Genomic DNA, 23,603 nt, shown 5'->3' on the forward strand with positions numbered 1-23,603 from the left:
TTAATATCGGGCATTTTGAGATTACGAGATGTAGAGGATACATTATGTACGTACTTCGAATGTGATGCGAATGTCTATTTAATCAATCAGTCATAACAACATCCTCTTGCTCCTGTTGTTGTTGTTGCTGCTGCTGCTGCTGCTGCTTCTCTTGTTGCTTCTCTTGTTGCTTCTCTTGTTGCTTCTCTTGCTTCTTTTGTAGCTTGAATGCAGTTATCTTTGCCTTCAAGTCGACGTCGTCTTGCACATCTTCCAATTTCAAAGGAACTCTATTGAACGGATCAGTGGCATCACTTAGCAAGTGTGCCTTGATGGTTGATCGATCAATACTAATCTTGGAAGAAGGTAAAATTACTGGATCCTCCATCACGGTAAACATTAATGGATCCAAAAATTCATCAGGCACTTCACCCAATTCTAACTCTTCAGTTTCCTCGATAAGTCTATTCTCTTCTGCTTTGGCAGCAAATATTGCCAACAGGTTAATAATCCTATTGTCAACAAACGTCCTTTTCGTTAAAATACTCTCAGCTTTCTTGAAGTAATTAATATCAAATGATCTTCCATCTCTTGAAACAGCGATAACAAACCCTTTTTGTAATGAGAGGTTAACGTAAACCTCACATATGTCACTCAATATCTTTTTCGGTTCAAACTTGTACTTTTCTGGTTCGGCAACTTTCAAGTTGGAACATTTAGGGCCAACCAAGACTGACAAGTTGTAATCCAACATACCAGCTAACCTATCCACAATTTCTGGCAACACGAACCCCTGGGGAACTTCTTTGGTAAACAACTTGAACAACTCCATAGTTTCATTTGACAAAGCAATGAGTGACTTCACTCTTCTTTCATCACCTTCCAAATTACCATTCAACGTTTCATCATTCCCCATTTCTTCGTTTGGTTCATTACCAGTCTGACGACGTTTAACTTCAACTTGATAGTCATGAATTGAATTCAATAGATTGAAAGTCTCGTCTAAAAGATAAGTAGTATCATTCAACATTCTCGCAATGAACCGGATAAAAAAATCAACATTGTTCTCCGAATAATCCTTCAACTGCAAGCGATATTGAGGAATCTTCCACAACTCTTCAAGAATGACTGAGATGTAATAACGACTGTTGAATTTATCATAGAATTGCGATGATGCACCGGTTTTCTCAACCATGACATAAAAATCAAGTAATGAGTACAACAAATTGTGAGCGACCAACTCGTTTCTATCGAATATGGAAACCATAAAGCCAGGGTGACCGTCTTGTCTGGGAAGTGAGCCAATGTACAAAATTTCCACAATGTTAGCCTTCATGTGGGGGTTACCGATTAATTCGGGACATCTCAACAAGATGGTAATAAACTCAACAAACAAAATCAATTTATCTTCGTTCAAAACAAATGGGCATCCTCTAAAATTGGCTGAGAATTTAGTGTAGTTGATGATACCTTCCAAAAGAAATTCCGGGTAATATTTCCAAGGAATTGGGGTTTTCGTCTTTAAAAAATCATGATCGTCCAAGTCCGACACTTTGGTAATTTTGAATAACGGGATACTCAATTTCTTTTGTGGGTAAGTATGGTTCGGGTCAATAAGTCTAGTTATGAAGACAGTTGCTCCAATAACAAAATCAAAGATTTCCAACTGCAAATCTCTATAGCTAAACACAGCATTTATTGCGTGTTGCAGAGACTTTAATGCATTAACTCTAGAGTACAATATGGGTAATTGTGCTCTCATGCGTTCTTGCATTCCTGGGGCTACTCCGGCACGGCCAGATTCAATAGCAGTTATTTGGCTCTCGGCTTGATCAATTGTACGTTTCATTCTGTCATACTTAATGAAAATACCACCAATACCATAATGCAAATAAGCCAAGGTCAAGTTGAAACAGTCGGATATAAAGTTTGTTGCATCAGCGCCAAGCTCCTCACGCTTAGACTCGCTATACTTCGTTGCCTCTTCGATTGTAGAATTGACCCTTGATTCTTCTTTGATATCTAACAAGTTACTTTTTGTAAAGTATTCCACGTCAATTTTGTCAATTTTAGTATAGGTGGGGTAATCCAAAAATGGCATACTCAATTTGATCAAAACAATGGTTATATTAAACATCAATCCGTCACTTGCAACAGTCTGGAAATCAACGTGACTACCCCGCCTCAAATGACTCTTGTTGACCAACTCTGCCAACCACTGAATGACATTGGTTCTGGTTTCTGTTGATCCACGTATCAATTTATCAACAATGACAAACAAACGATCCAATGCAACTTTGTATTCATTTTGGAGTGACTCATAGACACTATGGATTTGAATTGGAGACATTTTACTAACTTCGTCCCCGAAATAAGGTCCTGCAGTGTCGATAAGAGGAGATACACGTAGAATTGGACCCAATAATGACTTATGTTCAAAGTCTAAGCCCAGTTCTTTTGAAGGTGGCTGAAACCCAGCAATTTGGGAGAACACGGCAGCCACGGGTTTGATGGAAACAAGAGTTTCAATAACTGACAAGTAATTCAAATAACGTTGATCCTTAAATGTGATGCCTTTCAATCTCAGACTCATGTATGGAAAGACCAAATTTAAAAAGTCCAATAACGTTCCCTCTTCGTGGCTAACTTTGACAATGTCTACTAAAAATGAAGACATATCAGCAAAACGTTCGACTATCGTGTTCAATGCTTGCTCAATGTTGCTTGATAAAAACATATCAGGCATTTGTAAGCCCATGTTACCATATCTTACCGACAAATTGATTATCTGATTCAATAAACTAACTTTTTCGTCGTGATACGCTGCTTTTATGGGAAGTGATCTCTTTACTTTATAGGCAGCGTGGTAAACTGAGTACAAGTATGAAATGGGTCTCTTTCCAGGCACTCCAATTTCTGAAAGAATTTCCATAAAAACTGAATCCAAGTAGTTTTCATCAAGTTTGTCATTAGAATCTTGCAACTCGTGTGCTAGATTAGGTAAATACACCAAAGTGTTTGACTTTTCATTTGAATCTAGGGTGATTTTGAAAATGTGTTCCAATTCTCTCAGTATCCATTGAGACATATGTTCCTTTTTAGATTGTGTTGGCCTTGATGGAAAAACAGGTGTTGTGTTGTTGTTGTTGTTGGTGGTGGTGGCAATTGGTGTCGACTGTTTGCCAAAATTCTCCAGTTCAACTGCATTTCTATCTGGTGGTGGAGAGATCGTGGGTGTGTTGTGCTCCGATTTGGTCACTTTATTATCTTCACTTGCATGACTTGTTACTGGCAGTTGTTGCTGTGTTTGTTGCTGTGGGGTGTTGGGTCTACCAGATCCAACAAGTTTTGCCAACCTCTTAGCCCTGATCTGAAAAAAGAAGCTTCTGTTAGTATACCTGGAGCATTTTAAAGGGACTAATGGTTCGTTATTCTAGTATACGTACTTCATCTGCACTTGACATTATCTAAAAAAGAGATATAATAGTTCTTAACTGTGCTTTTATGTTTGGTGGTGGAGTAGTTTTGGTGGTGTTTAATCAGAAATCTGGGTGCTGCCAAAAAAGAGAAAAGATACACTGATAAAAGTTGACTTTTATACACGACTGTTTGCCTGGGGTTTATAAACAAGAAGCAATTTTTTATCATCAATAATTTAACCAAAAGAGAAGTTCTGAGGATTTGAAGTCATTATATTGCGTTACATGATAGTAATATAGTATTTCCAATACAGAGGCATACCATATGAATACAGAGTAATATATGTATATTGGTATCCCATATTAGGAAATATACCCGACAGTAAATAAAAAAAAAGTGTAAAGTGCGGGTTGTTGTGTGACGCAGACAAGAATGAAGTTTTAGAGAGAGGCAGAAGGAAGAAATTTTTTGGTGCTTTTTTGGTTCTTTCTTATTTTTTTTTCAAACTATATATGTGCAGAATATACATATGTATATATATATATCTATATGTGTATATATGCTAACCAATAATGACAGATATACCACAGTCTATTATCACTGCTTTAAGCAAGTATCAAGATAGACCGTTTATCTTGTACCTTGAAAAAGACTTGATAAATTTCATCAAAAATTCTATTTTAGGCAACATTAAACAACCAGAGTATGTGGTTCAAGCACAATATTTGAAAAACTCATACTACAGGCTATTGAGTCATCAGCTATGCCAGTACTACCATCTACAGCATTGGAATAATCAGGCAAGCGAAATTGTTGTTACTCCATCAGAAAATTTTGATTACTCGGCGTTTTTATGCAAGATTGAAGATGAATCAAGTGACTTTGTTAAAGTGGCCGATGTTGCTCATAAATATCAGCCTGTTCATACACCACCTGAACCACTGCATCAAAATGGATATCACAACATGAATCATTCTCAACGCAACCACCATCACCATCACTATCATTATCACCGACAACACCGCCAACACGATGATTACAACAGCCAGGATGCATCTTCATTCAAACCAAAGTTTATTATTGCCAAAAAGACTATACTCAACAAGCCCACTACATCTTCACTATCAAGTGAAGCAGGTGATCTTAATACTAGCATAGAGGGTGAAATTTCCAAGTTAAAGATTGATGAAAATGGAGAATCCAACAGCGCACCACCATCGGCAGGGTCGTCTGATGTTTCACTCAACACTACGTCATCATCGGCTATCGAAAGTCAAAGAGCATCAAAAGAAGCATTATATAAAAAAGTACGGGACGAAATTTTTTTGAAAGGGGAAGAAGACCAAACAGGGGAAGAGGATGATACAGTTGAAGGAGTTGGTGAGACAGAGAAAGATGGAGAAAGAAAAGAGAAAAATGCAGGGGAAGAAGTGGAAGGAGAAAGAGACAGGGATCATGACAGCGACGCCAAGAAGGAGGTAGGGAGTGAGGAGACAAACTCCGATAAAAGTTTTAGTTCTTCCAAAGGAAGGACAACTAGGCCAAATTACCAGAAGAGCCGACAATATACCCCTGGTTATAACAAAACCCAGCATTATTCGATGCCATACCAATTGCCAATGCATATGCAGTATCCACAAATGTATCCCCCTCCTCATCAGCACAATGGAGCATCGCCAACCATTCCTCAAGGTACTACTCTTCCGGTGCTATACAGCCCGTACTATACCACTGCTCAACCTCCACTAGTGCCACAGGCATATGTTACTGGTACACCTGCGTATGGTCCTCAATTCCCCAATGGCAGTGTTCTCTCTTATGATAAGGAGACAGAGAGACGAATTTTGAACAATCCATATATCATTTTACCGAGTGATCTTGGCAACAACGATCGATCCAAAAATGCCAAGCTGCAGCAGCAACAACAGCAACAACAACAGCCATATAAGTCAAAAAGAATGTATCAAAACGGTAACGGAAGTGGTGCAAGCATAGGGAGAAGCACTTATCCCAAGGGTCAGAAACCATAATAAAAAGGAAATAGAGAAGTTCATAGAGGAAGCTTGGACTGGTTTGTAGCCTAAAATGCATAATACTAGAAGTCATTATTCATGCAAAGAAAGGGGTGGACATAGTTTAAGGTATTAAGCGAAATATTAGCATCTCTTGTTCCTGAAGTCGTCTAAAGTTTGTCGGTTGTTTGTTCCAATTTGTGTTTTACTATATTGTTCTCAATTCGGTTAAATTAAGGGAAGATAGTAATTTTTTTTTGTGTATAGGGACACGTCTTTATTCTTTTCATATCAAATAAAACACACTTTTTGACAACCAACAAAACTAAACAAGTCACCCTTTTCTAGTACTACTTTACATCAAGCCTATAACCACAATCCGCAACCGCAACTGCAACCACAAAATGTCAAACGTAGACGATGATTTGGTTCCTGAACAAGTAGAAGGATACACCGTTGGCGAAAAGAAAACAATTGACGAATACAATAAACTAGATGCTGAGGATGAAAGTTTGGCCAAGTGGAAAGCATCACTTGGTTTATCTACTACTGAAACACCATACCCCGTCAAACCCAACGACAACAGGAAAGTAGTTGTTACTGAATTGGCATTGGAGTTTCCCGAACAACCTGATTTACAACCAATTAGAATAAATTTGGAAGATACTGATGGTAATACCATTTTGAACAAGCAGATCAAATTTAGCATCAAGGAAAAATCAATTTATCAATTGGTTGTTAAATTTAGAGTCCAGCATGAAATCATCACTGGATTGAAATATTTGCATTCAGTAAAACGAGGTGGGTTAAGAGTGGATAAAGTTGAAGAACCATTGGGGAGTTACGCCCCCAATACGGTGGAGAATCCATATTATGAACGTAAATTTACTGAAGTTGAAGCTCCTTCGGGGATGATTGCTAGAGGTACTTATTCTGCTGTTTCCAAGTTTGTTGATGATGATAAAAATGTTCATTTAACTGTTCCTTGGAGTTTTGCTATTGTAAAGTGAGAGTAATATATAGAGAAAAATGTGGAGTGAGCTATCAAGAATAAAATCTAATTATAACATCTAATTTATTTCAAATTGAAGAAACTCTTAGATACGTGCTCTTGGCCTATATTTCATCACCTCCTTGTTCCAAGTGCATTTGACTTCAGTTTCCGCACAGGAATATAAGGTGGAGCCTTGTTTTTCTTTTGGTTTGGCACAGTCGGTAAAAGCACAATTGGATCTCCATCTTCCAGGTCGTCATCATGATCTATTGTAATCACGCCAGGTTTGGCTGACACTGTCGGTAATGGTGGTGGTACTGGTGGTGCTGGTGGTGCTAGTGGTGCTACTTTGTGTTCTATCCGTCTCTTTTTTGCATTCATACCCAAACTTAGACTCAGTGCTGTTGCGAAGCCTGTGGATTTGGCATTTTCTGGCAGCGTGGTGGCAGTAAATGTATCATTGGTCGAATACATTTTCCAATTCTCAGCATATGCATGAAACAACTGTTCCAATCGACCATCAAGTGATTTATCATGTTCAATTCCAAGCAACGAACAAAGCAATTTGAACCCCTTTATGTTTTTCAATGCTGGCTGTACTTTATCAAACACTTTTAGCTCTGTTAGACGTCTGACAAACCGAGACTCCTCATCTATTGGTTGTCTCCAAGAATTTGTTGAATTCGACTCCTTGTAAGCTGACACATAGAGAAGTGATTTGGCTCTTGTACATGCAACATAGAAGCATCGTCTTTCTTCATCAAGAGCGTCGGATCCCGTTCCATACATTGCAAATCCAGCTGGTAACAAACCTTCAGATAATCCAGGTACAAACACAACTGGCCATTCAAGACCTTTAGCACCGTGGATAGTACTTAGCGACACCTTGGGAGTATTCGATTTCTCATCCCCCTTGTCATCAGTTGCATATAGCCCCACCGACTCGACAAATTGGACTATAAAGTTTCTGTCATCGGTAGTTTGTTCATCCTCAGTGTTACCTATAATCTCTTCATCCTGGAACTGGAAACCGCAAAACTGTTCCTTCACTTCATTAATATTTAATGATCTCTCCTCATCTCTTAGGTATTCTGCCTTGAGACCTGACTCTTGGAAAACATGTTCAAATAATTGTAATGCCCATACAGTCCTCTCATTATCAATAGTGCTTGGCTCAATTTTGCGCAAGATCTCTTTTGCTTTTTCAATCATACTCACGTATTTTCCTACACTATTTCTTGCCCGTAGTGGTAGCTTGGTATTGAGCTTGTCAAGAGCCAATGCCTTGAGTACTTCAAATGCCGTAAGCCCAGACCTTTTGCCACCTATGATAATTTCATCAATCAATTCGAGATTTTTTGCCCCGAGCCCACGCTTGGGGAAATTCAAGGTACGTGATATGGATATCCTATCATTTTCATCACCACAAACGCGCAAATAATCAATAATGGCAACAACCTCTTGTCTTTCCCAGAATGCTTTACCCCTGATCATAAAATATGGAATCTTCCTTCTCACTAGTTCAGTCTCCACGGCACGAGTTTGGAAAGCAGCACGAAATAAAATTGCAATGTCATTCGGCATAATCGTGGAGTTGGGGAGTGCTAGCAAAAACTCAATCTGATAAGCAATCCATTTAGCTTCTTGTTCAGCTGACTTTAGACACCTGTAAACGGGCTTTATCGAATCTTTAAATTGAGACACCAATTCTTTAGTTTTCCGATCCTCTTGTTGCCTCATTAATTTTTCCGATAGCTGCAATATCTCCGTGGTTGATCGATAGTTTTGATTCAATGCTATTACTGTACATGGTAGGTTGAGCTTGTCATAATGTTCAACCATTAACGTGAAATTTTTTGATTGTGCATCTCTGAATGCATATATGCTCTGATCAGGATCTCCAACAATGGTTACATTATTTTGAAATTCGTGATCGATAATACTCCCCCTGGCAAATTGATACATTAACCGGAGTTGAATATCATTCGTGTCCTGAAATTCATCAACAAGTACGTGCTTGACAAAATGAAGCACGGGGTACTCGGTCACCAAAGTGTAACAAGTAAGTAAACAATCGTCGAAATCAAGTTTTCGCTCTTCGATAAGTTTTATTTGATATGCCTCATAAATCGAGTGCAAACTTTGGTTATAGTCCTTTACACTTTTATAACTATCTGGCAAAATACCCTGCGATTTTAATCTTGATATTTGTCGCTTCAACCTGGACATATCAATCCCATGGTATTTTTCATTCTTTTTGTTTGATCTTAAGGGTAAAAGCTCCGCTGAAGGAGCATTGCGAATGTGGTTGATGGCTTCACCAGAAAGTTCTTTCTCCAACACTTCCCTCAAGAAATGGTCTTTGTCTCTCTCGTCGGCAATAGTGTACCCGCTGACGCCAATCTTTGATCCAAACCTTTTGATTATTCTGTAGCATAAGCTGTGAAATGTACCTACTAATAACCTCGACACATTAATTTCACGATGACCACTCAATAAAGTCTCCAACCTTTCCACTAGTTCATTAGCTGCTTTCTTAGTAAATGTGGTAACAATAATGTGTTCTGGTTTGATCTTTTCTACTAAAAGTAGGTAGGCAACGCGTGAGGTTAGTACTTTTGTCTTTCCTGTTCCGGGACCGGCAATGATTTGGAGACGGCCATGGGCTGGGGCAGTAACTGCTTGTTTTTGATTCTCATTAAGATCATTCAAGAACATTAAGTTCTGTGCTGTCCCGATGGTCATGCTAATTACAAAGTGTCGGAAGGAATTAAGTTGAGATCAATGTTTATATTTTCTCATACTTCTTGACCCCCCACACGTATTTTGTGTAGTTGATGACACTGGGACGCGTTAATGAAGCTACTGCTTTACACTTCAGGTGCAAAAGACGCTCAGGTGGTCAGTCAGACGGGGTTCGGTTACTAAAGTCACCGGTACGTAAGTATAAAGCAGCTGTAAAACAACTTATTTGACTATCATAATGACTTTTTAACTATGGTTATGCCAGTAACATATGAACGCTACCGTTTTGTTCATTCCAATTTTCTCTTCTATACACAACTTGAGAAACGGTAAAGCAAATCAAGCATGTATAGTTCAAGATGATCTATCGAGATATAGTTGTTGTCGTTTCATTTCTACTATGTCACGTTGTGGCTCTAAATGGGGCCAATTTTCTGATGCTACACAATCAAACATCAGTCAACCAAACTGCATTGAATGAAACCCTTGATGTTGCAATTAGAACTCAGAGAGACATTTCCAAACCAGTGCCTCTTGACCAGCTAGCGGTAACAGGCACGTCACTAACAACGATGTTTTCAAATGGAGATTACAGCTTGAACAGTACATCAAAGTTGCGCGATTTGCTAGATACCGGAATGCAAGCAATAATGTTGGATCTATATTGGAATGAATTTACATCAGTATGGCAATTATGCCCAGCCCCCTTTCCGCAAAATGTAACTTATAATCCAAACGATAAAGTTAAAGTCACCTGGAACAATGTTACGTATACTTGCGAAGTTGGATTCACAACCGATAATGTCATGTCCATAATTGAGTCGTACTTAGATTCTTCAAACACAAATTTTGAAGCTAATTTTCTCCATTTGCTACTCAACCTTAAGTCCATACATTATGAAAAGTCGAATAAGACAATGTCACTCGAAAACATTTATGCGCCTAATTCACGGTCAACTATTGTGGGGAACTCGACATTGAATGCTACAATCACCCCGATTGCTTCCTACATTTTCAGTCCAAATGTGCTAGATGACTACCGACAACAAGTTTATCTATCGTCAAACCCGTATGCTTCGTTCTACAATAAATCGAGTACAATCATGCCTACATTGGAAACTGTTCTACTATCGCAATACAAGAGAATATTGGTCAATGTCTTGAGCAATGAAATTGTTCCATCTCCTCGAGCCTACACAATCGACAGCCATGATCGAGAACTCATTTTCTTCAATGATACGTTACCAACATCGGTGAAAACTGCAAAACAGGTAGAGCCTTATTGCAACGAGCTTCTCAAATTGGATGACGACACAGGGAAATACAATGATATGTCCTTGACAACGGAATTCGTCTATGTCATTGATAACAATGATTACCAGTTTACCCAAGACAGTGTTCAGAATTTCCTAAGGTGTGGACTCTTGCCCATCTTTAATGCCACTTCATACGTCATTGACAATAAAAACATACTGGATATTGGAGATTTATTTATATCATTCACTCCCTATCTATTTTGGTCGTGGCGTGCGGGTCAGCCTCACGTGTTCAACAACTCAACATCAAGCAATCTGTCAAATAGTAACAACATGGATGCAAACGCATCTTTTCGGTGTGTAGTCATGACCGATAATGGTTGGAAGGTTGACGATTGCTACGAAAAGTTCTCTATCGCATGTCAGAACAAAACTGAGCCTAATGATTGGTATATACCACCAGGTGATAAGCAGACTTATTTTGATGTTGGTAGAGGTGACTGTCCAGATGGATACAACTTTAGCTTGCCAAGACTGAGCACCGAAATGCTCTCGCTTATGAGCGCTGTGAAGCGGCAAAATGTCGCTTACCCGGTATGGATTGATTTAAATGATATAACAATATCCAATTGTTTCGTATCAGGTGGCCCTTATGCACAATGTCCATATCAAAAGACAGTCACCACTACAAGATTTGTTCGTATGATTGCACCAGCTTCAGTGGTTTGCATCATTGTTCTTATTGCCGTTCTTCTTGAAAAATTGCTCAGAACAAACCATATACAGTCAAACAGGAAACGGTATTGGAAAAAAGCGCTTGCTGAGTACTATTCTAAGAACGATTACGAAGGAGTGCCATCATAATGTGGTTCGTGTAATTTTCCTGCATATAACTCATCTCATTTTGTATATTCTTACTTTTTTGTCTCTCTCCAAATTTTTAAACGCCTACACTGCACTACCTCCCAAAGGCAATAAACACACACCGATATACACACAATCAAATGAACGATCAAAACTGGAAGGCTTTGTCCAATGAGTTGAGGCGCAGAGCTCAACAAGCTCGCCAGTCAGGTGGAGGCAAAAATCCCAAAAGCCCATTGGCAATTTTTGGTGGAATTGGTGGAATTTTAGTCTTGGGTGGAGTTGCTATGTTTGCTCAAAATGCTTTGTTCAATGTAGACGGTGGTCAACGTGCCATATTATACTCGAGAATTGGTGGGGTTCAACAAAAAATCTATCCAGAAGGTACTCATTTTGTTATCCCTTGGTTTCAAAGACCAATCATCTTTGACGTTAGAGCTAAACCAAAAGAAATTGCATCATTGACTGGTACGAAAGATTTACAAATGGTGAATATAACTTGTAGAGTATTGTACAAGCCAGATATATTTGAATTGCCAACAATATTCAGGACATTGGGAACCAACTATGAGGAGAAAGTATTGCCTTCGATTGTCAATGAAGTGTTGAAATCAGTCGTTGCTCAGTTTAATGCTTCACAATTGATCACTCAAAGAGAGAAAGTTTCCCGATTAGTCAAGGAAAACTTGTTGCGCCGTGCTTCAAAGTTCAACATTTCATTGGATGATGTTTCTTTGACTTATATGACTTTTTCGCCTGAGTTCAGTGCTGCTGTTGAAGCCAAACAAATTGCTCAACAAGATGCACAAAGAGCTGCATTTATTGTTGATAAAGCAATCCAAGAGAAGCAACAATTGGTGGTCAAAGCTCAAGGTGAGGCTAAATCCGCTGAATTGATTGGTGAAGCAATCAAGAAATCTAGAGACTATGTCGAATTGAAAAGGTTGGACACAGCTAGGGAAATTGCAAACATTTTGGCATCATCTCCAAATAGAATTATTTTGGACAATGACACCTTGTTGTTAAACACTGTTGCTGATAGCCGTAACAATAGAAAATGAGTACAGTAGATGGTTTTGTAAATAGTAAAAGAATTTAACGAAATGAATTATTATACTTTACCGTGTTCCCAATTAAAATGTCTCTACTAAACCTATAAGATAGAGTTGACAATGTTGGCACCAACTGATGCACCTGCACCAAATAATGCAGCTTCACCAAAACGACTTCCATATTTCTTTACACGATCATGGCCATTTGAATGTTGTTGTTGTTGTTCGGGAGCAACCACAATTTGTTGTGGTGGTGATTGCTGATATTGTTGTGGAGGGTAGTAATTTGTAGATGGTGGAGGGTACTGAGCATAACCTCCATAAGATGGCTGATTCAGTAATGGAGGTTGATTATAAGATGGAGGGCCGTACGATGAGAAGGAGTTTTGTTGCGATGGTGAAGGACGTGGTGGAGCCAATCTGTTTTCAGCAGTGTTAAATTCTGCTTCTGAAATAACTGTAACGTAATTGGAAGGGAATACACCAGCCTTTTCCGGAGTGGATCCTGCTTTGTAACCTTTCCACCAATCTTCAGACAAGTGTTCAACCACTGCCAACTTATCACCCTTGGTTAGACTCAAATCATCTGGCTCTTGTGCAGCATAATCAAACAGCGCAACGCAATATCCAACTGGCTTAGGACCAGAACGAGGTGGTGCCGGTGGGTGGTCGGGTGGTGAAATATGAGTGTTGGCAAACTCTTGTGTCAATTTATTTGATTTCTCTTCATATGATGATGCTGGTGCGCCAGCTGGTGGAATAAACTCTGCCTTTTTTGAAACAGTGCCACTTTCTAAAACATCCACGTCCCATGGCTTCTCATCCTTTTTGTACTTCTGAGGTAAAGCCTCGACTAGCTTGTTGTAAAGTGCATCAGTGATGATATCCGAATCACGCAAAAACTCCAACTCCGTTCTCACTGTAGTTAATGATCTGTTCACTAGTGCTGCTGACATGTTGCAATTGCGATTTGTTGATGGATGTGGTAATGAATGTAAAGATTTTACTAAAGGCTTAGAAAATATAAAGAGGACAAATGTAGAGTGACATTTTTCGCTTGATCTAAAAATAGGGAACCACACAGCCTATTCTTAAATCCGACGCACAATGTTCCTTCCCTTTATTCATCTTATACCTATACAGTCCATGCTGATACCTTCTGCTAGTTCAATAATATTGCTTCCGTAAGCTCCTATGATTCTCGAATTTGATGCTGGAGTGATTTCCACTGCTCTGTTCCATAAGTGATATATTCTTATTGTTGAATCATTAGTGGCTACACAAACAGAACAAAAGTCGGGACTGGTTGTGGCACTGAGAATACGTAAATTGCTGGTGGCATTCACTTCCAACACTGGACACATCTCCGGATATGTGTAAACTCTCATAAGATTTGACTTTGTTGACCCACCAAACCCAAATGTAGCCACAATCTCTTTCTTGTATCTCGACCAAATCAATGACGTAATCTGACCATCAGTGTAAAACTCCTTCAACAAAGTCCCGCTAGTAGTGTGCCAAAATCGAATCTTACGATCTTTGCTACCTCCACCAGTAGCCAATAGAGATGCCGTCCAAGGGCAAAAGCTTAATGCTTTTATAGCGGCCTTGTGTGGTAGCACAAATTTCAATCGTGGTGACTGGAAATCGGGTAAACTCCAAAGCGAGCAACAATTGTCATTTGCACCCACCGCGACTTCATCATTGGTGGAGTTGAGGGCGATTCCTGGAAAATGTTAGTAAGATCATTTTCATCATGTGTACACAAATTCTTCTGATACCTCGCTATGCTTACCACAAATTTGTTGTTGATGAGCCCTAAAAGTCTTGATTATTTCAAGTTCGAGGTTAGATGACAGTTTGATTTGCATGATGTATACCTCACCACTATCATCTCCAGCCAAAAAATGTTCCGAGTCATTAAACCAAGTAAAACAAAAGATACATTTATTTTCTGGTGTATTGAATTCGCCAACAACTTGGTTAACTTTTTCCTTTTGATCAATCAAGAGGATCTTGCCATTTGCCGTAGCCACCAAGATCCAATACTCTTGTGAGCAACTAACTGCAGTAATTAAATTATCATTTTCATAATTGATTTGAACAACATGACTATCTGCGCCCCACATGTACATTCTGGATGCCAAGCCCACAATTACTCTATTTGTCTTTGTTGACCAACTTATCAAATTCGAATAATAATCATTTCTCAATCCAGGTGCCTGCAAGATATCCGAAGCCATTATTGATTTAACCTTGACTTTTTGCTTTTTTGATGCAGACCTGCTGATGATTTTGTCGATGGGGTCAGTTTGATGGATGGTGGGACCTTTCTGTGGCTGGTGGGTATATGCATTGTTGAACTTAAACACTTTTGAGCAACAGTTGAAGTTCAATGCCTCTGCAACCACTTCCTGGTGAAGATCATTTGGGATCAAACTGGTTCCTGGACAGCTTGAGTTGCCAGTTGAGCTCAACTGGCTTGAACTAGTGGTTGACCTTGGTGACGGGGACATGTTTGTCGGTGATTGCATTACCGTTGATACAAATGAATCATCACGAATGGAAAAGTTAAATTCATTGTTGTTGGACTGTATAACTGAAGCCCTTGACTCTCTGTCTGACCACACCTTGTAAGCCAGCATGGATGATGAGGTTGGGATAAATCTGTCACCACTAAGCAAGGTCTTTTCGTTTGATGACATGTTGTAATTGCGATGTGTGTTAGCTTCAGCTAGAGCCTCCTCAATAGCAAGATCAACTGAATAAAGAGATAGTTGGAGTAGAATATGAAGCAAAAAATTAGGTTGTCAATGTAGTTTGATATGTTTTTGCAACCACCTTGGTTTCTTTAATTTTTTTCTCCTAAGTTAGTTATGCCAAACTCTTTATCATTTTTGTGTCAAATGTTGGAGTATTTTATTTTTTTGTCTTTTCATCATTAACAATCCGGGAAACCACTTCAATGCCGTTGATAATTCCGACTAGACAAACATATCTTGAACCAGTGATCAAGTACACTTGCACATTGTTATTTTTGATCATCTGTGGCCAAGTGTTTTTCAAAACCAAAGAGCTAGTCGCTCAACCATTTGTTGATGAGATTTTCCACTTACGTCAATGTCAAACTTATTGTGCTTCTAGATTCGACAAATGGGATAATAAAATCACAACGCCACCAGGGTTATACTTATTGGGACTTGTATATGCAAAATCGTTAGAAGCGGTGACTGGCGTGTATGATTTGTGCCGAGACTATAATGTTCTACGATCATTGAATTTATTAGGTGGAATCATTGTATTACCAATTGTACTTCGAAACTTCAAAAGATCAAACACGAGACAGTACTGGACAGTGAATATCATATCCCAACCGTTGTTGTTTACCTATTACTTTTTATTCTATACTGATGTATGGTCAACAATTTTGGTGGTGATGTCACTCAGCTTGATCAATACGAGAGCTCACCAATGGCCAATTTTAAGCTCAATAATTGGATTCGCAAGCTTATGGATGAGACAAACAAACATTGCTTGGGTAGCTTTCATTGCTGTTGTTTATATCGACAGACAGATTTACAGAGTCCAATCAATTTTCGATAGAGTCCAATCGTTCATTGGGAGAAGTTTGAAAAATTGGTCTGCCTTATCGGGTTACGCGGTCAATTTTATCTTGTTTACTGCATTTTTGAAATACAACGGAGGGATCACATTTGGAGATAAGGAGAACCATCAGATTCAGTTACATTTGGTTCAAGTGTTTTACTGTTTCACCTTTATCAATTTTTTTACATGGCCCGTGTGGTTGAATCGTTCAACGATGTCAAAGTATATCAATTTTCTTATCGGAAACCATGGAGTAAACATCATTTTCAATATGGCTGCCTTTGCTGGGATAAAGTACATAATTGACAATTACACCATTGTCCATCCTTTCCTACTTGCAGACAACAGACATTACACTTTTTACATTTTCAAAAGATTACTCAGTCACAAGTATAGCAGTGTGATGGCAATCCCTGTTTATCATTTCGCTTCATACAATATCGTTGTATCGTTAGCAAAATCCAGAAAACTCAACCTATCGCCTATTGGTATTCTAGCATTCATTGGAGCCATAGTCTTGACTATTGTGCCCTCACCATTATTCGAACCAAGGTATTACATCATCCCATTAGTGGTATTTAGGTTGTACATTGCCCCAAATTATCCTCTTGCCAACTTGCTTGAATTCATGTGGTTAAATTTGATCAACTTGATTACCCTGTATATATTTTTCACACACCAATTCACTTGGGTAAGTGAACCTGGGGTAATTCAGAGAATTATTTGGTGATGCCAAGGGTACAATTAAATGCAATTACTGTCTATGTTCTAAAATCTACTTCTTGTAAAGTTTTGTCATCGTCCGGCGTGGGATTATTTTCTTCAGCATCGTCCAAATCTTGATCGTCTTCTGTCACTTCTTGAGATAGTGGGCTCTTGCTACTATTTGCTTTGGAATTGATTTTCAATTTGTCTTCAGTCTTTTTGGGCTTCGACACTTGTTTGATATCGTCTTCTTCATCGTCCTCATCGTCATCCTCGTCATCTTCTTCTTCATTATCGTTATTACTCGACGTCTGAAGAGATTTCGCATGATCTAGCAAATTCAAGTTCTTCGTAATGAATGTGTCTATAGATTGGAAGCTCTTGTTATGTAGCGCGAGAATCGAAACTTCATTCTGTTTCAATTCATCCAATAACTCTTTATTCACATTCTCTGGTGGCTCATTCTCCATCTTTGTCATCCACTTCTTGACTGCTCTTCGTTTCAACACTTCCAAATACGGCACCTCCAATTTAGACTCTTTATCAACAAACACGATTTCGCCTTCATTACCAATAAACAAGTCCCCATCGTTATTCTTTCTGTTCGCCTTGATATCCCAATTGCCCATTTCTAAATCATTGGCGAAAATCAACAAGAAATCACCCCAGGTGTCGGCAATTTGAAACTTGAAATCGAAATCTCTCCCAAAGAGAATAACTTGGCCCCACTTACCAGCTGGTGGGGGAGAGAGATCAATTCCAATGTAATTACCAACTTCATCAGTCGCTAATGGAATCCACATTGGGTGGGCAAAAGTTTCGTGAATCATTTTCGGAGGAATGGATCTTTGCTTTGGCATACGTAGATGATTATGAGTGGATTTGGTACTTGTCAAGTCTGCATCATGAGAAGAAACTGATGTTTTTCTTGATTGTGTATCTGTCAAGTCAAATGAGGTTTCAGCAGACGATAGCTCACTACTAGTGTTGAGACCTAGTTTTTTCTTGTATTGACTTGAGCTTGCATGTGAGACTGGTAATTTACTTAGACCATTTGCCTTATTGTTTTGTTGGCTGATGCCAGTGTTGATGTAGTCTGCAACTTTTCTCCAATTTTCAGTCTGTATCATTATATCATCCAAGGACATCAATCTCAACCCAAAAATGAGACCATTGGTATCTATATTCAATTGGTTGCCAAAGTTCAGTTGACCATCGGTGATTTTAAAAAATTGAAACACTGATTGTGGTAGTTTGATGTGTAAATCTTTTTGAAAATCTTCCAAATCTGCTGAAGTACATTTGCTCAGTAAAGAGCTGTTTAAATCAGGTGCATATTTGACCAACCAGTGCTTTATATGTCTCCAGGCTAATCTCATTTCATGTACACCTTCGGATCCATCACTTGGTTCGTTGGTGGTTATATTATGGATTGAATCAACCGATGAGTTGTTGTACAGCGAGTTCATGCCCAAGAGATTCTCGGAATCTGGTTTGTTGACTCTGTTGAATGACTTTCTAGAGTCAAATTCGGAATACTTATCATCAGTACTTAACGAATATATGATTTCGTGCAACCGTTGGCTGAATTTCATGACAAATGGAGATGCCTTTGTTTGTAGTTCTTGATGCGTAAATTGAGTAACCAATGTATATTCTTTAAAGCGGATGCAGTAACGTAGTCGAACCTCAGCTCAACTCTGTCTTTTCCTCAAACGAAGAGATCTCGGTCTACTCTAAGTTAGTTTTGATTGAAAACAAGAAAATTTTAACGAGAGCAGTCAAAAAAAAAAAAAAATGCGCGTTTTCAAAGTAAAGTATTGCAATATTGTATTTTGCGACATTCGATATTATAATTTAACCCAATTGGGTTAAATAATCAACAATATGGTACTACTAAAGTTCAGAGACATTACATTTATATCCCACCTACACAATACTTATAAATGTCACCTGGGCATGAAGTACAAATCTCATAGTAAATTTTGAAAAGTATACGATAAACCAGGTATTTCAATCTAGGAAGAATCATAAAAAACAAAAAGGTAGGCAAGAAACAACACCTGCAACGGGATTCTCAAAACAAAAAAAAAAAAAAAATATGATACTAGAAGAGAGTGAAAGAAGAAGGATAGCCGCAAAAGGACCCTCCCCTTCTCTCATCATCTCAACCCCAGAGTTAAAAAGTACCAAAGTCAAATACTTTTAGTATACGACTTTCGATTCTGAACACCAATTTGATTTAAAAAAAAAAAAAAAAAAAAAGGAATTGCTATGCAAGCAGGAACAAACAAGCCTTTTTAAACAAAAAAACTGGGTGTAGCGAAGATTCCAATGGCTTTTAAAGAACAGCGTATTGAAAGAAAACCTCTCAACTCGCCTGGAAAATCTTCAAAAGTGAACTTGTAAGGTGTTTGTGCTTTGAGGGAAGTAGGATGGGGAAAAAAAGCGGTAAACACCTCCCCCCCACCAAAACACGCCCTAGAACACTAGTTGATGTTCAGCTCCAATTAAGGAGCCTTGAATCTCTAGTACTTCTCCGGTTAGTGTTTTTTATTTGTTTATTTTGTTTATGATGGTTATCTTATTGGTTGATTTCATTAGTTCTTTTTGATCAAGTTTTTTTAATCACTATCCATGGTAATCAAATTGAAGAAGAAAAGAAGAAAAGGATGAAAGTTGGAAAATTTTTTTGATTTTGGAGACTGATTTTTATCATCGCACAAGCGATGGGGCCATATGCAGGATCACTAAACTCAACTCATCCATATAGGCTCTTCTTCTTGACAATCAACCAGCTTAATCTTTTTATTCTCTACAATCTCCCCATTCTGATTAAACGTTAGATTTAAAATGAAAACTATGTAAAATACACGGTACCTCCCCTCACTTATACAAAAGTTTTATAAATAGTATCAACTGTTCCCATTAATGGAAAATAGGATCGTGATACTCCCTATTTTGTAAAATTTTTCAAGTAAAATTGTGCTTAAACTGACCTCCTCAATTGATTTACCAGTTTGAAGCAGCAGCATCTTCAGCAGCTGGAGTAACACCAGATTCAGCCCAGTCAAGATCTTCAGTTTCACCAGTCCATTCGGTTTCAGCTTCAACAACAACAGCTTCTTCAACTTCTTCAGTAGCACCTTCTTCAGCAGCATTTTGTTCAATTTCTTCAGGGTCTCTGTAAAAGTACAAATCTGGCATGACTGACCATTCGGTAGTTCTGTCAGCAATGATACCTCTCAATCTCAAAACTTCTCTAGCCAACAACCACCAGATCAAACCAATGGAGTGTTTACCTTTGTTGTTACATGGTATAGCAACATCAACGTATTCAGATGGTGAATCCATATCAGTCAAAGCAATAACTGGAATGTTGACATATGATGATTCTTTGATGGCTTGAGAGTCAGTTCTTGGGTCAGTAACAACAACCAATCTTGGTTCTTTGAAAGAACGGGTGATATAGTTTGTAAAGTTACCTGGAGTGAATCTACCAGCAATGGCAGTGGCACCAGTGTGAGCACCGAATTTCAAAACAGCTCTTTGACCGAAAGTTCTTGATGAACAGACAGCAACATCAGAGGCGTTTGGAATAGCGGCAATGATTCTGGCAGCCAAGACAATCTTTTCCCAAGTCTTACCAATGTTGATGACATTGACACCATCTGGTCTGGTTTTGTAGACGTATGGTTTGTTGTGTACCTAAAAAAAAAGCAAATTGTTAGTATTTCATTGTCTATAATGTTGATGTGAATCGAATGAGTATAGCAAGTGACATGTGTAGATCCTTGGTTAAAAATACAATTGAGGGTGGCTTGAGCTTTTCTCAAACTCCCATTCAATGTATCTCCTTTCCTAGAGTTTTGGGCATATTGGCAATCCCTGTTTTTTTAATGGCTTTCCTCCGTTGTGTTTATGCCATGCTATATTTCATTAATTCACATTAAATCCCTCTCTATGCATTTCTTAAAAACATACTTGAACATTCTTAGATCCCAAGTGGACGTTGGCAGCTAACAATAATTTAGCGTCTTCTGGAGTTAAGTCAAATGAAGCTGGTAATGACATCTTTGGTTATATTGACTGGTCTATGTTGGTAAGATATATCAAAGGTTTCACTAAGGTTGAAAAAATTTTGAAAAATTGATTCTTTTTTTTTTTTTCTTTCCTTCCAAGAGAGTAGTGTGTAACTGCTAAACAAAAGTTTGTATGTGAGAGTGCGAGAAACTCATAGTAAAGCGAAGGCAGCCTAGGGAGTGGAGGGGAGAAAAAAAAAACCTCTCGCCCTAATGGCCGCGATTGTCTCAATGTTCGCACGAAGGACCGCACCATAATGGGGGAAAAAATTTGTAAATTGTTGCACGCAATAAAACCTTTTGTGCAATGCCCGAGGTGATTATAGCCCTAAAACAATACTTGCACGTGTATAGTTTCCTGTCAAACATCAACACTATCAATGAATCATCATCGAACTGACAAGAGTTGTTTGTATACGCACATTTCCCCTTGACAGAGGATAGTCGTAGCTTAACGTTCATTCATGCACGATTACACTACGTGTGATTGAAATGTGTAACCATTGTTAGTACAGACTTCTTTATACTACTTTACATACTTCCAAATACTTATTGTTTCAGCGTACTCCTCTGGTAACATCAAGTATAGAAACTTTAGATTATGGTCATACTTGAATGAAATCATATTTCCGGATAGTAAATTCTTGACAATGGAGTGTCTGAAATTCTTCGCCCGCTGAAACAATTTCACATAGTTGACAAAAATTGCTTGATATGTGAGTGACTTGTTTGATATAGATAAAAACGTTGTCCTGTTGTAAGAGCCTTTATATTGAAACCTGATCCCTCCTTGCAACCTTTTTGAGTTTTTAAGTTTCAACAAACATACGAAAATCGGTGTGAAATTCAAAACAATAGTTATATTCTCCAACAAATTATGAGCCATGAGTATCATGATATGGAAAATGGTGAATGTAAGGTAGAATGCAAATGTAGTTGGTAAAAGGAAAATCATAATCATAAACAATAAAGTCCCCAATAATAATTGATCAATCTCGAAAACATCCCCAGTTTCATAATTGTTTAAGTTGTCTATTCTATTACGAAGCACATTGTACTTCTTTCCCCGAAACAATTGAAACAATGACTTGATAATTTCAAGTTGTCGTTTATAAATTTTGGCAGCACCGTAGTAGAATGCATACATGTGGAACGTCAATAATTGAATACAATCAATAAGGAATGATAGCAAGAATGAGCATCCACCTCCATAACAAAGAACTTTCAATATTTGTAAAATCATGCTCTTGTTCTTGCTAATGTGAACATTTTCCACATAATCTCTCCAAAATAATATTGTCCAAATGTATAAATCACCAAAGAATTTACCCAAGTCAGTATTCAATTTAAAACCAGCGGGATTTTCAGTTGATACCCAAGTTATCAAAGAAACTAACTCATTGCATAATAACTTTTCCAAGATTGTCGATTGGATAAAGTTGAATATTTGATATTGGTACCTGTCAATGTACCCATAGACTGTAACTCCAAGTAAGATATCATTGAAAATCAACCATAGCGAATTATATAAATTGATGTAGTTTGAATTGTTGATGTTTAAATTAGTATTGAGGATGGGCAATTTCAATTCATTGATAATTTGTGAATCTTTTTGATATAATACGTTTCGATCGTAGTAGCACAAAAATTGAATGGGGAAGTAGTTTAACTGTTTCAATCGTAGATCCAATTGTCGAAAACATTTTGAGACTTGAACCAATGAGTAACCCAAAATTTCGAAATTGATAATCAGTAAAAGCATTATTAGCACATTCTGGCAAATTTTAATGATAGGTATTATCGATTGTACAACTATCCACTTGCAAAATGAGTCAAACATTGTCGATGTGGACAGTATACTAACTTGTTTGAGTTTATTTCGAGCTCTGTATATCAGATTGATCTTATCCAAGACATCGCCATCAGCTATTGATGTATTTTGCGGTGGTATCCCAACCTCCGGAATATATGCATCAAATTTTGATTCAATTGATGTTGATGATTTCGTTGACTTTTCCACAGATTGTAATAAAATGGGCTCAATGGAGAAATACTCCAAGTTTCTGAAATTTGGGGGATCGAAATAAATAATGGTAGGATTGAGTGAACACGAAACGTGTCCTCCCGCTTGATCGTAGTGCAAGTTCAAAAGATACCCACTTGACGGTTGATTGATTGTGCCCACAATTTTCAACCCAGGAATTGCAGCAGTATAGGCGTTCGCATCCTCCGTACATTGAAATATAACGTATGCATTCCCAACCTCATATCCCAAAAGAAACACCTCATGATGATGGGTAAAGTACTTTTTCAAGTCATTTGGGAAATATATCTGCACGGGACATGTATCATTACTGAAGTACATTTACTGCAAACGAGTCACGACGTAGAAATTGGGAACTATTGTTGTATTGTAAATAAAACTCCTCCTTTCGTAATCTTAGCAGTCGGGGCAGAATTTCAAGGCTTGGAGGATCGTCGATCTCACTGGTAATTGATGATGTACTAGAAGTTGTAATGAATGGATAAGTCTTGATGACGAAATAATCGAGCAAGTATATGGAAATAATGTAAATTGAAGTAAGGACTATTAGTACAATTAGTGCTCGGATGAGTATTTCCCATAGATGGATATCCACTGTCATATAAGATTGGGCATGCCAGTTGTTGTGTCTCTGGTTTGAAAAATAACTGATGTCATCTTTCCTTGAGTAGCGAAAGCGCTACCAACTTAGATTTGACTTAGTACAAACCACCACCCCAATTGAAACTAACCTGGATTAACAGTGTGAACATAATCAGAGTGTTTCGGGTAAAGTAAACTTCTACAATCGACTATAAAGTGTGAGCAAACAGAGATAATAAAGTGTGTGAGCATTCTTTGAAGT

At 38.1% G+C, this 23,603-nt stretch overlaps 13 protein-coding genes across 13 annotated transcripts; 5 read left to right on the forward strand and 8 right to left on the reverse strand. All coding sequences in view use genetic code 12, as the record gives it.

The window, feature by feature from the left end:
- Positions 1-82: 82 nt before the first annotated feature.
- On the reverse strand, positions 83-3,443 carry CPAR2_405580 (ubiquitin-ubiquitin ligase; the record flags this gene model as incomplete). Its single annotated transcript, XM_036811484.1, has 2 exons — positions 83-3,349; positions 3,426-3,443. The coding sequence occupies 2 exons, from the start codon at positions 3,441-3,443 to the stop codon at positions 83-85; spliced, it is 3,285 nt and encodes a 1,094-aa protein (XP_036667916.1).
- Positions 3,444-3,971: 528 nt separating this feature from the next.
- Positions 3,972-5,429, forward strand: FGR44 (Fgr44p; the record flags this gene model as incomplete). Its single annotated transcript, XM_036811485.1, has 1 exon — positions 3,972-5,429. The coding sequence occupies one exon, from the start codon at positions 3,972-3,974 to the stop codon at positions 5,427-5,429; it is 1,458 nt and encodes a 485-aa protein (XP_036667917.1).
- Positions 5,430-5,815: 386 nt separating this feature from the next.
- Positions 5,816-6,421, forward strand: RDI1 (Rdi1p; the record flags this gene model as incomplete). Its single annotated transcript, XM_036811486.1, has 1 exon — positions 5,816-6,421. One exon carries the CDS (start codon positions 5,816-5,818, stop codon positions 6,419-6,421), a length of 606 nt encoding a protein of 201 aa, XP_036667918.1.
- A 116-nt stretch (positions 6,422-6,537) lies between these two features.
- On the reverse strand, positions 6,538-9,123 carry CPAR2_405610 (DNA helicase; the record flags this gene model as incomplete). Its single annotated transcript, XM_036811487.1, has 1 exon — positions 6,538-9,123. One exon carries the CDS (start codon positions 9,121-9,123, stop codon positions 6,538-6,540), a length of 2,586 nt encoding a protein of 861 aa, XP_036667919.1.
- A 386-nt stretch (positions 9,124-9,509) lies between these two features.
- Positions 9,510-11,270, forward strand: CPAR2_405620 (uncharacterized protein; the record flags this gene model as incomplete). Its single annotated transcript, XM_036811488.1, has 1 exon — positions 9,510-11,270. The coding sequence occupies one exon, from the start codon at positions 9,510-9,512 to the stop codon at positions 11,268-11,270; it is 1,761 nt and encodes a 586-aa protein (XP_036667920.1).
- Positions 11,271-11,410: 140 nt separating this feature from the next.
- PHB2 (prohibitin subunit) lies at positions 11,411-12,331 on the forward strand (the record flags this gene model as incomplete). Its single annotated transcript, XM_036811489.1, has 1 exon — positions 11,411-12,331. One exon carries the CDS (start codon positions 11,411-11,413, stop codon positions 12,329-12,331), a length of 921 nt encoding a protein of 306 aa, XP_036667921.1.
- Positions 12,332-12,423: 92 nt separating this feature from the next.
- On the reverse strand, positions 12,424-13,278 carry PIN3 (Pin3p; the record flags this gene model as incomplete). Its single annotated transcript, XM_036811491.1, has 1 exon — positions 12,424-13,278. One exon carries the CDS (start codon positions 13,276-13,278, stop codon positions 12,424-12,426), a length of 855 nt encoding a protein of 284 aa, XP_036667922.1.
- Positions 13,279-13,446: 168 nt separating this feature from the next.
- Positions 13,447-15,027, reverse strand: CPAR2_405650 (uncharacterized protein; the record flags this gene model as incomplete). Its single annotated transcript, XM_036811492.1, has 2 exons — positions 13,447-14,048; positions 14,118-15,027. 2 exons carry the CDS (start codon positions 15,025-15,027, stop codon positions 13,447-13,449), a joined length of 1,512 nt encoding a protein of 503 aa, XP_036667923.1.
- A 260-nt stretch (positions 15,028-15,287) lies between these two features.
- On the forward strand, positions 15,288-16,658 carry DIE2 (dolichyl-P-Glc:Glc(2)Man(9)GlcNAc(2)-PP-dolichol alpha-1,2- glucosyltransferase; the record flags this gene model as incomplete). The annotated part of the gene is made up of 1 exon (XM_036811493.1): positions 15,288-16,658. The coding sequence occupies one exon, from the start codon at positions 15,288-15,290 to the stop codon at positions 16,656-16,658; it is 1,371 nt and encodes a 456-aa protein (XP_036667924.1).
- Positions 16,659-16,689: 31 nt separating this feature from the next.
- On the reverse strand, positions 16,690-18,228 carry SMI1B (Smi1bp; the record flags this gene model as incomplete). Its single annotated transcript, XM_036811494.1, has 1 exon — positions 16,690-18,228. One exon carries the CDS (start codon positions 18,226-18,228, stop codon positions 16,690-16,692), a length of 1,539 nt encoding a protein of 512 aa, XP_036667925.1.
- Positions 18,229-19,645: 1,417 nt separating this feature from the next.
- Positions 19,646-20,707, reverse strand: YST1 (40S ribosomal protein uS2; the record flags this gene model as incomplete). The annotated part of the gene is made up of 2 exons (XM_036811495.1): positions 19,646-20,341; positions 20,618-20,707. The coding sequence occupies 2 exons, from the start codon at positions 20,705-20,707 to the stop codon at positions 19,646-19,648; spliced, it is 786 nt and encodes a 261-aa protein (XP_036667926.1).
- A 534-nt stretch (positions 20,708-21,241) lies between these two features.
- GPI1 (phosphatidylinositol N-acetylglucosaminyltransferase) lies at positions 21,242-23,080 on the reverse strand (the record flags this gene model as incomplete). Its single annotated transcript, XM_036811496.1, has 1 exon — positions 21,242-23,080. One exon carries the CDS (start codon positions 23,078-23,080, stop codon positions 21,242-21,244), a length of 1,839 nt encoding a protein of 612 aa, XP_036667927.1.
- Positions 23,067-23,360, reverse strand: CPAR2_405695 (uncharacterized protein; the record flags this gene model as incomplete). Its single annotated transcript, XM_036811497.1, has 1 exon — positions 23,067-23,360. One exon carries the CDS (start codon positions 23,358-23,360, stop codon positions 23,067-23,069), a length of 294 nt encoding a protein of 97 aa, XP_036667928.1.
- Positions 23,361-23,603: the final 243 nt, after the last annotated feature.

Source organism: Candida parapsilosis, contig 006372 (assembly GCF_000182765.1).
Source record: "Candida parapsilosis strain CDC317 annotated contig 006372".
NCBI lineage: Eukaryota > Fungi > Ascomycota > Pichiomycetes > Serinales > Debaryomycetaceae > Lodderomyces > Lodderomyces parapsilosis.